This window comes from Xenopus laevis, chromosome 2S (genome assembly GCF_017654675.1).
Source record: "Xenopus laevis strain J_2021 chromosome 2S, Xenopus_laevis_v10.1, whole genome shotgun sequence".
Lineage (NCBI taxonomy): Eukaryota > Metazoa > Chordata > Amphibia > Anura > Pipidae > Xenopus > Xenopus laevis.
In genome coordinates this window covers 32,059,456-32,075,084 of record NC_054374.1, presented here as the reverse complement: position 1 = coordinate 32,075,084, position 15,629 = coordinate 32,059,456, and the positions used below count along the sequence as shown (strand labels likewise).

The 15,629-nt window shown below is 39.8% G+C and overlaps 1 protein-coding gene across 2 annotated transcripts in view; it reads right to left on the bottom strand.

Moving 5' to 3' along the window:
• Positions 1-1,078: 1,078 nt before the first annotated feature.
• mtmr4.S (myotubularin related protein 4 S homeolog) overlaps positions 1,079-15,629 on the bottom strand; it is a 56,891-nt gene continuing 42,340 nt past the window's right edge. For both annotated transcript variants that reach the window (XM_018249059.2, XM_018249058.2), the window contains 11 exons: positions 13,887-14,086; positions 12,240-12,365; positions 10,781-10,892; positions 10,052-10,247; positions 9,783-9,968; positions 8,633-8,803; positions 7,477-7,631; positions 6,064-7,102; positions 4,299-4,409; positions 4,003-4,091; positions 1,079-2,601 (listed from right to left, as the gene is read on the bottom strand). In XM_018249059.2, coding sequence (XP_018104548.1) covers positions 2,424-2,601; positions 4,003-4,091; positions 4,299-4,409; positions 6,064-7,102; positions 7,477-7,631; positions 8,633-8,803; positions 9,783-9,968; positions 10,052-10,247; positions 10,781-10,892; positions 12,240-12,365; positions 13,887-14,086 — 2,563 coding nt within the window. In that variant the 3' untranslated portion in view covers positions 1,079-2,423. The remainder of the gene's footprint in view (positions 2,602-4,002; positions 4,092-4,298; positions 4,410-6,063; positions 7,103-7,476; positions 7,632-8,632; positions 8,804-9,782; positions 9,969-10,051; positions 10,248-10,780; positions 10,893-12,239; positions 12,366-13,886; positions 14,087-15,629) is intronic.

Genomic DNA, 15,629 nt, shown 5'->3' with positions numbered 1-15,629 from the left:
CCAGATATATGTGGTTTAACACTAGTAGACAGTGGTTAAGATGAGAGCACAGCCCAATGCAGAACACAGAAAAATAAAGATTTTTCTCCAAATGCCCAAAACGCTGCAAAAATCTCTAGTTTTTTTTCAGCAATATGCCCAGTGAAGGCAGGTAGTGTGGAATCGCTCATGTGTGGTGTATATGCAGGAGCTTTGCAAGTGGGAATGACCGTGAGAATGTTTAGGCACCTTTCCACTATAAAAGAGAGTGTAAATGGCAGATGATGTTGAGTGTTAAGTAGGGATGCACCCCCGAATCCTTTGTGAAAGATTCGGCAGAATTCGGATTCGGCCGAATCCTGCTGAAAAAGGCCGAATCCTGGATTCGGTGCATCCCTAGTGTTAAGGTACACCAACCCTTTCAGTATTATCCAACTGCTTCCCTTTGACATTTCCAAATGACCTCTCCTTTTGCAGCACTTGATAAGTAAGAAGTGTCACTGCTCACATTAGAGCTCTACCATCCAGTTAATGCCAATGTCCCCTTTTGAAGCCGCCACACAATTCATATTAGGAGATACGGCCTATGAACTACTGTATATATTACTATAATCACAACTGTAAAGCAGATCACTTGGGGTTTGGTTCTGCATAAAAAGTGTGTGTGTGTCTCTGCGTGTGTGTGTGTGTGTGTGTGTGTCTCTGTGTGTGTGTGTCTCTGTGTGTGTGTGTGTGTCTCTGTGTGTGTGTGTGTCTCTGCGTGTGTGTGTGTCTCTGCGTGTGTGTGTGTGTCTCTGCGTGTGTGTGTGTGTGTGTCTCTGCGTGTGTGTCTCTGCGTGTGTGTGTGTCTCTGCGTGTGTGTGTCTCTGCGTGTGTGTCTGCGTGTGCGTGCGTGTCTCTGCGTGTGCGTGCGTCTCTGCGTGTGTGTGCGTCTCGGCGTGTGCGTCTCGGCGTGTGCGTCTCGGCGTGTGCGTCTCGGCGTGTGCGTCTCGGCGTGTGTGTGTGTCTCTGCGTGTGTGTGTGTCTCTGTGTGTGTTAAGACCAGCAATATACAGCAGAGTGTATTCCAACTAATAACATAATTTTGTCAGGCCGCATGAGCAAATTCGGGGAGATTAGTCGCCCCAGCGATAAATCGTCTCTTCATTAGGGCGACAATCTCATCGAACTGCTTTCCCCCTGCCCTGCACCGGCTAAAATGAAAATCGCCTGCGGCAATTCACACGCAGCACTTCGTTTTCCTCGTGAGGCAACTTCGGAAAACGAAGCGCCACGTGTGAAGAGATTGCTGCCCCAAAGAAGAGACGATATGTCGTTGGGGTGATTAATCTCCCCGAATCTGCTCGTGTGGACTGACCCTAATAGTGGCAAATAGCAGTGTTCATCCAGAACAAAATAAGCCACTGAACTGTGACAAGGACTGAAACAAATACAGAGCAAAAAAGTGCATTGACATGTGAACAAAAGGAAGATGACCGGAGCATAACTGTACATGGGACAAAGCGAATCTAGTTTACCTGGCAGACTAAACCTTTTGGTATCAATGTTCTGTCCCTTTTTCTGGGTTACATTAAGTGCACAACATTAGAAATAGCAGCATTTAATACAAAGCTCCTCAGAAAAAAAATTAAAAAAAAAAAAAAATCACAAAGCAGACTTTGTGTTTACTTTTTCTCTCTTGCTTGGGAATCCGTATCTAACTATGAGATTTTGATACAGTTAATGGCAGAAGGAACCGACGTAAACATGAATATTTACAAGCTTCTGGGGCATGGGCTGTTTATGCCCATTAAAACAAATATACAGTAATACTCGCAAATGCAGTAACCTCCATACTAAACCCTATTACTGCAGACAGGCCCATTAATTAGACCTTCGGCAAATAACTCTTAGTCTTCACAGTTTCAAAATCTGCACTTTCATTTACACGTAAACCCTTCGCTTCATGTTCCAATAAACGGACCAGCGTTTCATTTTGCCACAGCTTTGCTACATTCCCCCTATTCTTTTTCAAGAATTGAACAATATCAGTCAGATAAAGGAAAGTGATATCTCACTAGGACTTCCAGCCCACATTGGTAGTGCCAGCATGCTACTGAAAAACATGGAGACCCCTCTGGACGTCACTACTCTTCTCTTGTCACTCTGGAAAACATTTTCGTTTCTCGACACTAAGCTCTCACTATAACCGATGTATGAACATTGGCGGAATTATTATGGGATATGGGTTGCAACTGCATTTCCCGGGGGGGGGGGGGGTATGGCGGAAGAGAACCTGCCTCAGTGTAGCAATATAATGCTAGAGTAGGCCAGCCTGCTGCTCGTCACTGAAGATATTCACAGGCATGCGGCCGAGTACCGACACACGTCTTCCTCTTAAATCATCATCTTCGTGGCAGAAAACAAAAAGAGGAGCAAAAACAAAACGGATTGTAAGTTAGCGTTCAGCTTGAGGCTGCAGTGAGGGGTTTCTTCAGCTGCTGAGACATAAGTTCCCTTGCACGGGACACTTGGATGTGATCATAGCACGTGTTGCACACAAGCACAGGGTCATACAGCTGCTGGTCAGGTATGGGGAGCTTCAAATGGCAACAGGCTGCACAGAACACATTACCACAATTTCTGAGGAGGAAAAAGATGGCGGGATTAGTACATATTGTACACTGGTACACACTTGTGATATGCGTTACAAGTAGGGATGCACCGAATCCACTATTTTGGATTCGGCCCGAACCCTTGACGAAAGAATACCGAACCGAATCCTAATTTGCATATGTTTTGAGACAAAAAGTCACACAATTTCCCTCCCCGCCCTTAATTTGCATATGCAAATTAGGATTCGGATTCAGTTCGGCAGGGCAGAAGGATCCGGCCGAATCCTGCTGAAAAAGGATGCATCCTGGCCAAATCCTGAACCGAATCCTGGATTCGATGCATCCATATTTACAAGCACCATCTTAAAGGGATACTGTCATGAGAAAAAAATGTTTTTTTTTTTTCAAAACACATCAGTTAAAAGTGCTGCTCCAGTAGAATTCTGCACTGAAATCCATTTCTCAAAAAATCTAACATGGGGTTAGACATATTGTCAGTTTCCCAGCTGCCCCAAGTCATGTGACTTATGCTCTGATAAACTTCAGTCACTCTTTACTGCTCTACTGCAAGTTGGAGTAATATCACCCCCTCCCTTTCTCCCACCCCCCAGCAGCAGAACAATGGGAAGGTAACCAGACAGCATCTCCCTAATACAAGATAACAACTGCCTGGTAGATCTAAGAGCAGCACTTAATAGTAAAATCCAGGTCCCACTGCGCCACATTCAGTTACATTGAGTAGGAGAAACTGCCAGAAAGCACTTCCATCCTAAAGTTCTTGCTCTTTCTGAAAGCACATGACCAGGCAAAATTACCTGAGATGGCGCCTACACATTAGGGATGCACCAAATCCAGGATTCGGTTCGGGATTCAGCCTTTTTCAGCAGGATTCGGCCGAATCCTTCTGTCCGGCTGAAACGAATCTGAATACTAATTTGCATATGCAAATTAGGGGTGGGGAGGGAAATTTTGTGACTTTTTGTCACAAAACAAGGAAGTAAAAAATGTTTTCCACTTCCCACCCCTAATTAGGATTCGTATTCGGCCGAATCCTTCATGAAGGATTCGGCCGAATCCAAAATAGTGGATTCGGTGCATCCCTACTACACACCAATATTACAACTAAAAAAATACACTTGCTGGTTCAGGAATGAAATTTTATATGGTAGAGTGAATTATTTGCTGTGTAAACAGTGTCATTTAGAAATAAAAACGACATCATAAAAATCATGACAGAATCCCTTTAAGGTTTTAACCCAACAATCATTCATGTGTATTTTTACCATTTATTACAATACATAAGGGTTTTTTTGTATGCATAAAAACACAGCATATTGTGTTAAATCCCACTGTTTAGCAACAATGGTCATTTTTTTTTTCCAAACGAGTGAGAATATTTTTTACATACAGATGCACAAATGTTCTTTACCTGCAGTGATGCCTACGTTTTGCCAGCCAGAATTCACAGTCACAGTTAAAGCAATGTGAAGCCATGTGATCAGGAACCCATCTTGTTACCTAAATATAAAAGAAGGTATAAGTTGGTGACAACCAATGAAGCGCCAGTATAGAATAAAGCAAAAAATGGAAAGGTTCCTAAGTGGTTGGGCACTGGAAATAAAAGTGGTGCCAATCACCATGTGAATTCTATACCCTTTTTTGTGTACTTTCCCCACAGACTGAGAGTTGCTCTTTGGTTTCAATTGTTGTAATTGTCATACATACCTCAGTTTCCTTTTTATCCACTGGCTCCCAACTTGCTTCAGAGAGTCGGTCTTCACTCTTATCTGAATAGAGGTCATCCATATCGCTACCATCAGACTCTTTTACACAAGTCTAACATAGGAAATAACAAAGAGCACAGTGTCATTTTAAGCTTTAAAGGATTGTCTTTTAGTAACCATATATATGAAGCAGGTCATAATAGGTTGATAAAAGCTTTAAGCCAAGTCGGAAGCTTATTGGCCAGGGTAAAGGCCCAATAAACTGCCTGTACCCTGAAAAATCAACCAGATACCTATTGGGCAGTTTAAACTCCCGCCAGGCACAAATCTCCCAACATATCTCCTTAGGCCTCCACTATGATCTGATCATTGATCCAGGAACAGAACAATAGGATCATCCCGATTTGGGCCAGAATGTTGGTAGTTGAATGAGGTTAAGGGGGTTATTTATCATAAGTCTGAATTTATCTCATTCGTTTCTGAAATATACTCCAACCAAATCTGCACAGGTTATTTCCCCTTATTTATCAATACATTTTCCCCAAAATTTCAAGTTCGGAAAAAAACACAAAAACAGATTTTTCTGAATTTTTGCCCGAAAAACACAAAATCTTTGGATTTTTGCACGAAACCCAGCGCAGATCAGTAAATCTTCAGGACTTCTCCCACTGACTTGTATATAACCTCGGCATGTCCGCGAGATGCCAGATGTTCAGCAGACTTTTTCCATCCTCAGGGTATAATAAATCCAGAAAAATTTGAGTTTTTTTTTTTTAACTAAAAATTTTGATTTTATGGTCAAAAAAAAAAAAAAAAAAAAAAAAGCTTGAACTTTTTGGGTTTTTGGCATTCGGACTTTGATAAATAACCCCTTAAGTGTATGACTACAGACAGGGACCAAAAACACATACTACAAACAGTAATAAAAACTGGCTGCACAGAACAGTAGCTCAATGTAACATGTAGGCCTTAAAAAAAAAAAAAGCTGTATAATAATCCTTTTAAGATGAAACATGAATCCTAAACTCTTTTTTTTTTTTACAAACCAATAACTGTTCTAAACTAGTTTAAAAGTCTGAGCTGTCAATCATATATTGCAAGTCCCTCCTCTATGCCTTAGGCGAGGGGCAGGCAGTTTCTTTCACTTTCCATTCTGCACTTCCTAAATTTCACTGCTCTCTGCACATTCCCCCGTTCTCTCCACCATTTAATTCTAGATTTCATTCATTGCACTCCCCACATTCTCCACCATTCCCAATCATCTATTAGCGGTATTAGGCCCCCATTCACGCACAGAAACAAGATTTTGGCATGATGCAAAGCTTGCCTTAATAACAGTGTCTACAAAATGACACCTGCCTGCTTGCTATAATTGTGAATTCCAAGACTAAAAAAAACAAGATTTAATTTTTTTTTTTAGTGTAAGTGAAGTTTATTTTGCTTGTCTATCATCATAAAATAGGATTTGAAGAGGCTTGACAAAGGGCCCGAGTGGTCCGAAACGTTGCCCTTGTCTGTATGTATTTGGGTGAATAAATATAACACTTTTTTCAGCATTCAGTGTGCTACTGGAATTTCTTCTACATAAAATAGGATTTGGGATTTTTTCTTAAGGTGACAGGTCCCCTTTAAGAATAAAGAGGTGAAGAATTAAGAGTATAAAGAATAAGAATAAAAAGTAAAGAAGGAAAAAGAGTGTCTTTGAACCAGCCACCCCTCTCTGACCTGCAAAAGAAAAAAAAAATGGTTAAAACTAAGAGACTCACAAAATCATCTTCATAGTCTGCTTCTGGTTCAGAAGGTGGAGCACAATACTGACGGATCTCCAACTGGAGCTGCAATTCCCACACCTGCCGTCGAAGCAGATCTACTTCTTGTTTGTAACTTGCTTCCATTTGCCGGAGTCTCTGCTGTACCACATCACTGGGAATTGGCAAACCATCATCATCCTGGTAAATGAGTGGAGCTGGGGATGGACATGCCAAAGGCAAGAATCTGCCGCTCTGTACCTGCTTTGCATGACAAGTCATCACACACCTGGAGCTTCTATTAAAGGGCCCAGGGCAGTGAAAAGAGGCAGGCAAGTTTGCGGTTAGTTTGGTAGTATGTCTTCCGTTCCTGTTGTGCTGACTCCTTGTAGAACAGTCATAGGAGAGAGGGCGTCGCAGAGCAACCTCACAGAGAGGAACAGATCTCATCAGACCCGGTAAACTGTCCCAGTTGGATGCAAATAAAGAGAATTCGTCTGGCTGTGCTTGAAACACAGGCTTTTTGTCAGTCCTAGACAATTCAGTAGAGAGTTTCATAGCTTTGCTAACATTTACACAGGACTTGTTTTGAACAGATCCATTTTTAACCAAGGCTGGAACTGGGAGGTGCTCTGAGGTGCCATTACTGTGGCTATTGTCAGCGATTGTCCCTTCATTGCTTGGCACTGCTATAACAGAACTGTTTTCCTGAACAGATTTAAAATTATCGCATTTGCAATCTACAGAATCTGCTTTGGCGATTGATAAAATATTGTTAAGAGCATTTTGTTGATTTTTTGGAATTCGAGCAACTCCTGTCTCCTCATTTTCACAGTCGGCGCTTTTACCCTCATTTCCATCTTCTTTCTTGGGCTCGGTCGATAAAACCTGCTGCTGCATATCACAAATTTCAGTCTCATTACCCTCCTTGTTGGAACTGCATGGCTCTAGGCTGCCCTGATGGTTATTAAGGTTGGGGTCACTAGATGTGCGTGTCAGTAGTCCCCCGCTGTCACACGCAGTCAGAAGATTGTCCATTGATCGGGTTTTTGGTAACCTAAGGAAGACAATTAGCTTTGATATAAGGGACATATGTTCAGTTATGGTTAAGTGCCTCTAAGGCACGAAACACGTAAGGCTCTCTGCTGTGATTTTTTTTGCCTAAATAAACACTTTTATTTTCTATTTAACATATGTTCAGTTAGCAGCTTACAGTCCTAAAGGGATTCTGGTTTCCAGATGACACAGAGAGCTCAGGAGGTGGACCCCTGACCTGGATGAATGAGAATTTTCACAAACAGACCTGTGTCCTTTCTCAAATTACTTTGTAAGCTAGCTCTACTGCGATCACCAAAATGTTAAACTGTAAGACAGTCTGCACCTGGCCAAAACTAGATTTTATGTATCCCCTAACTTTAATGCTATCAATACCTGTCGAGGGATCTGGCATTAAACTCTGGTCCCTGGGAAGCAGGGGTAAGATACATTTCCATCCTATCATCCATAGGAGTACAAGGTGATGTTGTTGGCAGATACACAGCTGTCCAAAGATGAAGAGCTCGAACATGACAAACTGGGTGCAGAACCTAATTAAGGGAAAGACAATTAATCTTTGCTGCTGGAGCAAGGTAAGAACAATATATGACACACTTCTAATAACAGTAAGGCAAATATATAGGCATATTGGAATGTTCTGGGCCTCAATTGTCCTAAAATCAGTTCAGCACCCTGAGAAACAAAGCAGGAAAGGCAATTACTTTTAGCTTCCATTCTGCTGTTCCTAGATGTCACTGCACTCCTCACGTTCCCCCTCCTCCTGTAACTGTGCAGCCATTGCATGGACATGGGAATCAGGCCCCCATTCTAGCACATAAACAAGATTTTGAAGCAAAACTATACCCCAAAAATGAACACTTAAGCAACAGATAGTTTACATCGTATTAAGTGGCATATTAAAGAATCTTACCAAACTGGTCTATATATTTAAGTAAATATTGCCCTTTTACATCTCTTGCCTTGAGCCACCATTTCGAGATGGTCTGTGTGTTGCCTCAGAGATCACCTGACCAGAAATACTACAACCCTAACTGTAAGAGGAAGAAGTGAGGAAGCAAAAGACAGAACTCTGCCTGTTAATTGTCTCATGTGACCTAAACAAGTATGTTTTGTAGGTATGTGTGTGTACAGTGAATCGTACGATCTCAGGGTGCGGCCCTTCTTTTTTAAAATGGCAATTTTCTATTTATCATTACCCAATGGCACATACTACTAGAAAAGTATATTATTATGAAAATGGTTTATTTACATGAAGCAGGGTTTTACTTATGAGTGGTTTTATGCAATATCTTTTTATAGAGACCTACATTGTTTGGGGGTATAGTTCCTTTAATAACAGTGTTCACAAAATGGCACCTCCCGGTTTGCTGTGATTGTGAAATCCCAGACTGAATGTGAAAGTAATGTTTTTTGCTTGACAATACAAAATCATTTTTAATTATTTCTTATGGTGACCGGTTCCTTTTAAAGAAATCCTTTTATTTTTGTAGGCTTTCCTGACTTAGCTTAAAAAATAGTATCCTACACTCACCAGATCACTTCCAGGCATGTACAATAAGTTGTGAAAATTTTTGTTGCCGGTCCTAAGCAGGGACCAAACTGAGCAAGTTCTCTTGTAAATGTTGCGCATCTCTCGCTCACACAAGTTGTTGGCAAGGAAGGTTCCATACAGGCATGAATATGTGTGTTGCACTAGTTTCACCTGTATAACAGAAATAAGGCATAGTTATTGCAGGCTAGTTCTAAAAGGTCAAAGGAATACGGTTTCCTGACTTAAATTTGTAAAGTGAATAAATACTTAATGGCAAAATTTATCGCATGGTGGCACATAACCACATATCTATGTGGGTGCTACTATTCGTGAGCTTATTGCATCAAGGTGCCATAGAAATTGAAACATTACTGCATTACAACGCAAGCAGGATGATTGCATTATACCTTTTGGCCACCCCCAATTTAAAAGGGGAACAATCGCGAAAATGAAAATTGAATGTAAGTTTCAGCACACTGAAATAAGAAACGTTCTAAATATAAACAATTAAAAATTCTGTATGGTTTCTGAAATAGTCCAAGTTTATCTTCACTATTCCTCTCCGTTTCTCTTCATTCTGTCTTCATGCAGCAGTTGGGTGTCAGATATTCATTGACAGTTAGATCCAATATATCTTATAGGGCGTCGCCTTTTGCCTAGAGGATGTATTAGAGCTCACTATTAAAATCACCAGACATCATGTCTCTCTACATGCAGGATTTGTGCAAAAGGCAGTTATTTTGTTAGATTTTGTTAGTACTGGAATCAATTATTTGAGTGAGCTCTAATTTATCTGCTAGGAAAGGGACCCCGCCCCCTTATAAAATATATTTGATCAAACTGTCAATGAATATCTGACACCCAACTCCTGCATGAAGACAGAATGAAGAGAAACAGATGCAGAGAGGAAAAGATAAACTTGGATTATGTCAGAAACCATACAGAATTGATTGTATTTAGAAAGTTTCTTATTTCAGTATGAAGAAGCATATATTAAATTTTCATTTTCACAATAGTTCCTCTAACTTATTTTTTGCCAAAATGAAAAGGCACACTACTGCAAAACTATACAGATACATATAAGAAGAGATATCTAACTAAGGTAGAATAAGTCATACTGCCTAGCCCTATAACAATTGTGTAACTTTACCAGAAAAGCATGGTTAAACTCAAAGTGACATGGGAACTGGAGTAGCAGCTGATGGATACAATCTAGCCACTGCAGGAAGACTGGACATTGTTCATTTTGATCTTCTGTATTTTCCTGATGGCCACATCGGTCGGCAAACTTATGACCGTAATCTAACCAATCCGTTTCAACCAATACCTGGAATCCCTAAAGGTCAAAAGAGAGGAATGCATTTTACAATAAACTGTAAGAAGAGCAGGCGATTAAAAAGGGTGTAGCGTAATACTTACTTCTAAAGTTCGATAATATGGATCCAGCAGAAGTTTTGCCAGAGATACGATCTGCGGTGTTCTGTCCCATCCATCTGAGCAATGAACCAGCACGGGCCGCCCTTCCCTGTCCACTGCATTAGCCACAACTGTTGCTGCTTTCAACATGGCAGACAGGTGCTGTAGCCACTTTGTGCTTTCCAGTGCTGAGAGCCAGCTACAAAACATATAAAGTTTCACCACCTGTCAGGTAAGTGGCATCTTGAGGGAGAAAGATTATGACGATGGGATTAGTTGATGGAAGTTAAAAAAATATATATAAATATATGCTCAGGCCAAGGAAACTAACATTCATCTGTTCAAGGGAAAGCAATGTAATTATGGATGTCATTTGGGGCAGCATACTCCACTTCCTTGGCTCTCGGCATCACTTGTATTGCCACTTTGCTTCTGTAAAATATCTAAAATTTGCAGTGGTAACAGAATCCATGAAAACTATGAAAATGGGAAGCATTCAATGGAGTGATTGTTTGTTTGAGTGAGTGAATTTTTGATGAAAGTTGTTTATATAGCACTTCTTGTATTTGTACCGCTGTACATTTCAACTGTAGCTATAACCAAAAATGAGTGTGCTCTAGTCCATAAAGAACGTAGAAGATACCACCTAACTAAAGTGGAGTGTTAAAGGTAGTTTATTCATGATTATGATAATTATGATTTATGGCATCTGTTCACTTTGTTCAGACTTACTTTCCTGGGTCTGGAACCTGGTTACACACAGCTCTAAGGTATTGAAAGCTGTTCCGAATTGAGTGGATATTAGCCATTCCCATGAATGCCACTTCACAGTTTGGATAATATTCTATAAAAGATAAATAAAAAAAAACTGTTAGAATATGTTTCGTGGTAGGTAAGAAATGGTATCAACAATAAAATCTATACTATACAATCAATTACATTTTTGATGATTTGATTTTTTGATTAGCGGGTCATTGACAAAAAAACCCCAAAAAACAGATATTTAAAGGGAAACTATAGCAAAAATGAAAATTTAATATTCGCTTCAGCATACTGAAATACTCTAACTACAATCAATTAAAAATTCTGAATTAATCAAGTTTATCTTCACTATCCCTCTCTCAGCATCTGTTTCTCTTCATTCAGGAGTTGGGTGTCAGATGAATGATCAAATATATGTTATAGGGGGGCTCCTTTTGCCTAGAAGATGTATTAGAGCTCACTCTATTAAAATCACCAGAAATCCTGTCTCTCTACAAGAAAAATTGTGCAGATTTTTTGTTAGATTTTGTTTGTACTGGAATCAGTTATTTGAGTGAGCTCTAATACATCTGCTAGGAAAGGGAGCCCCCCCTATAAGATAGATTGGATCATTCATCTGACACCCAACTGCCACATGAAGACAGAATGAAGAGAAACAGATGCTGAGAGAGGAATGGTGAATATAAACTTGATTATTTCAGAAACAATGCAGAATTTTTAATTGATTGTATTTAGAAAGTTTCTTTCTTCAGTATGAGGAAGCTTAGATTACATTTTTATTTTCGTGATAGTTCCCCTTTAAATCTCAAGTTAAAGGAATACTATACCCCCCAAAATGAATACTTGAGCAACAGATATTTTATATCAAATTAAGTGGCATATTAAAGGACCTTATCAAACTGGTCTATATATTTAGGTAAATATTGCCCTTTTGCATCTCTTGCCTTGAACCACTATTTCGTGATGGTCTCTGTGCTGCCTTAGGAGATCACCTGACCAGAAATACTGCAGCTCTAACTGTAACAGGAGCAAGTGTGGAAGCACAAGACAGCACTTTATCTGTTAATTGGCTCATGTGACCTAACAAGTATAGTTTGTTAGTGTGCACCGTGAATCATACGATCCCAGGGAATTGCCCTTAATTTTTAAAATGCCAATTATCTATTTATGATTACCCAATGTCACATACTACTAAAAAAGTATATTAATATGAAAATGGTTTATTTACATGAAGCAGGGTTTTATGCAATATCTTTTTATAGAGACCTACATTGTTTGAGGGGTATAGTTTTCCTTTAACATTCTGTACTATTCCAGTGTATGACAAGTTAATATGGAGCTGACCTTTTCCTTTAAGCTACTAGTAATTTCCGTAGCAGTAGAAGTATTAAAGGTAATAAAACATGTTACAAAAGAATTATCCTTTTACCTTCACATTCACATCCGCCTCCTTTTGCTCGGTTGGCCACAGCAGCTGTGTAAGACCTGGCATCTACTATGAGTAGTTTCTGAGGTACACCTCCACCATCAACAGGGCAGGCTGTCAAGGAAGAATCTAGAGAGGAAGGGCGAAGTGCAACAGTTTTACCTACCAGACAATTAAGCCCAAGTTGTGCACAAACAGTAATGGAAAGACTCACAAAAAATATATACAGAACTCACAGGCAAGAGTTCTGTTTTTGCATAGTTTAGGTACACCCTGATACCATGTTCAGTTAACTACTGGTAGCGTGATATTTCTAAAAGGTACAGTTATTACATACAGTCAAATTATATCTGATATTTAATCTTAAAATATACCCTAGGGGGTTGCTAGCACATTATATTGTATATAGGGTCATTCTGTGCGCGCTATAACAGAGGAACATATGATTTCAAGGGAGACATTTCCCACCCATCTCTTTCCCAAGCTGTGCAGGAGAGCAGGACATCACCAGATCCTGGGTTTCCTCCTTTTTAATGCTCTACCAGGCCTTTACTGCAGCGGCTTTCAGTTGCGGTTTGTTTGAGGTCCTTTTTGTCCGAAGTTTAGTGTTCATCAAGTGAAATGCAACTCAATTGGGTTCAGATCAGGTGACTGACTTGGCCATTTAAGAATGTTCCACTTATTTGCTTTAATAAACTCCTGGGTTGCTTTGGCTGTGTGTTTTGGGTCATTTTGAAACTGTCTCCCAAACAATTTGACTGCATTTAGCTGGATCTGAGCAGAACATATCACTCTGAACACCTCAGCATTCATGTTTCAGATATAATTTAATTATATGTAATAACTGTACTCATATGAGTTGTTTCATTTAAAATTCATTGTGGTAATGTACACAACCAAAATTAGAAAAAAGTTGTCTCTGTCCAAATATTTATGGGCCTGACTGCATCCCAGTTTAGTGTGGGGGGAGCCCCCAGCCTCCGTAGAGCAGGAAGGCTACAAAGCATCTTCAGATCAGAAGTCCTTGGCTGGAGGGGTTCTGGAAAAGAAACACTGACCCCCAGTAGTGGCATGATACTGAAATCTGTACCACTGCTCTCAGCCATGAAGTGTCTGCCCTCCTTCTGAGGACACTAAAAGAAACTAAAAGAAAAGTGGCAGGTCTTGAGATGGGAAAGTCCGATCGAACCATGATTCGTACGATCGGATCTTTGCGTCTATTGCCAGCTTTAGGGAAATAAATCACGCTAACCAAAAGGGAGAAGAAGGCAGGCTGTAAATCATTCTTAAAGCAGAGCAAGTAACGTCCGGTTTTAAAAAGAAGCAGGCTAGCCAGACATCAGCACACTCATGTAAGTACAAGATTTTATTGCATTACATATGTATTAAATATTAAAGAAAGTTAACTTTGTCCAGAATGGCAGTATTATTGGAAGGGGAGGAATTAATTTTTTACTAATACATTTTAAGTGTTAATTTTCCTTTAATTGGCTTCTAATACAACTGACCCTATTGTGTGCGAGAATGTGAGAAGGACCTTAGCCTGTATGTACCACTGGGGTAGAGACTGATGTGAATGATGTATAAATTCTGTAAAGTGCTGCAGAATATGCTGCTGCTATATAAATAATGTATAAGAATAATAATTACCAAAGTCGGTGTCTGAATTGTCACTTCCATCACTGATGCCTTTGTTAGAGGGGTTTCCATTAGGCGTACGTACTGCTGGATTCAGAGCACAGGCTTTCGCAATAGAAGTTACAAGATATTCGTCATCTGCATTACGCCAGCCCCACCAGCTAATCTCAGGCTGGCTGCACCGTGCAATCACTGCTCCTGTGCGTGTATGCCTAAAGTGGGAATAAACAGGGGAGATCATATGTTGAAGGCTAAATCTGATTTTTTTTTTACTGCTTCTAATATAAAGCCTGGCAATAATTTAGGTATTATGGTAGGGGGTGCCAAAATGGGTCCCTGTGATATTTAATAAAAAGTATCATGAAAGCAGTAAAAGGTGGGTACTTAGATTTAATTTTCACTGATCTTTTAGGTACATGTAACACAGCCATACAGAGTCAGCACCACCAAAAAGTATATGCACTTTAAAATAAGTTAAGTCCCATTTAACCAATTCTATTTTTTGACTTAAGTGATACAAAAGTAAGGGCAATTGAAATTAAGAGACCTGTTTCCTAAGCCCATTACTGGGTTGCACAGCTGACTTCCAGGCTTCATCTTTTTCCCAACAGAAACACAGCTATAATGGTCTGCCATGTAGATGCAATAAAGAAAAAAACTGCAGGGTTCTCTTCTCTGAATTATATAGTACTAAGCTTAAGCCTCGGAGGGATGTTACAAACATTCCTAGAACATACAAAGATACTCATATTGATGTTCGAGGTCTTCAGTTGGTTTGATATAGAACACAGCGTTAATGGAATGGATGAGCTGCCAATCAAACGTTACAAGGAATAAATGAAACGGATTACCTCCCTCTGTAAAATGGGGATCTCTGTCAAATAACTGCTGCTTAAAGGTACAGTAACACCAAAAAAGTTTAAACAACAAGTAATGAAAATATAATGTACTTGTGCGCTACACTGGTACAACTGGTGTGTTTGCTTTAGAAAGACTACTACAGTTTATATAAATAAGCTTCTGTGCAGCCATTTAAAGCTTAAAAAAGAAGAAAAGGCACAGAATAAATAGATAGATAAGCTCTGTGGTATACAATGGGTTTCTACAGTTGTCTGTTATCTACTGTGTATCCTGTGTATGAATGGCTGCCCCATGTCTACACAACAGCTTGTTTATATAAACTATTCTAGCCTTCCTGAAGCAAACATCAGTTGTACCAGTGCAAGGCAACAGTACATTATATGTCATTCCTTTAAAACACTTTCATTTTTAGATGCTACTGTTGCTTTAAAAATATTTGTTGTACATATATTATATCGGCTAAAAAGCATTACGCGTTTTGTTTTTCTATGGATGGATGATGCATTTCTCCTCTAGCTGAAGCTCTGGGGCATGTGCTCCTGGACCCAACGTTTCAAGTGGTGAGTTTACTATACACGTTTAGAAACCAGTTCATACAGATTTTCTTCTAAACTCATAAGTAGTAGAGGGTACAGCTCACAAACGTGCGTGAAAGAATAAGTGAAAGAAGATTATTGCAATTGTTAAGTAGCCCTCATTACACATGTAAATATCTAATCCACTGACATAAGAGGAAAGGAGGCCTAAAGAAGCTTACAAATATCTAAGAGCAATAAAAGGCTGGACTCAGAAGCTACTAAGCACTACCTATTTGCAAAGAGAAAGTGTGCTCCAAAATTCAACCTTAAATGTGCCACTGAAGGCCAAAACAAGTGATTATTTCTGAAGGTGTAT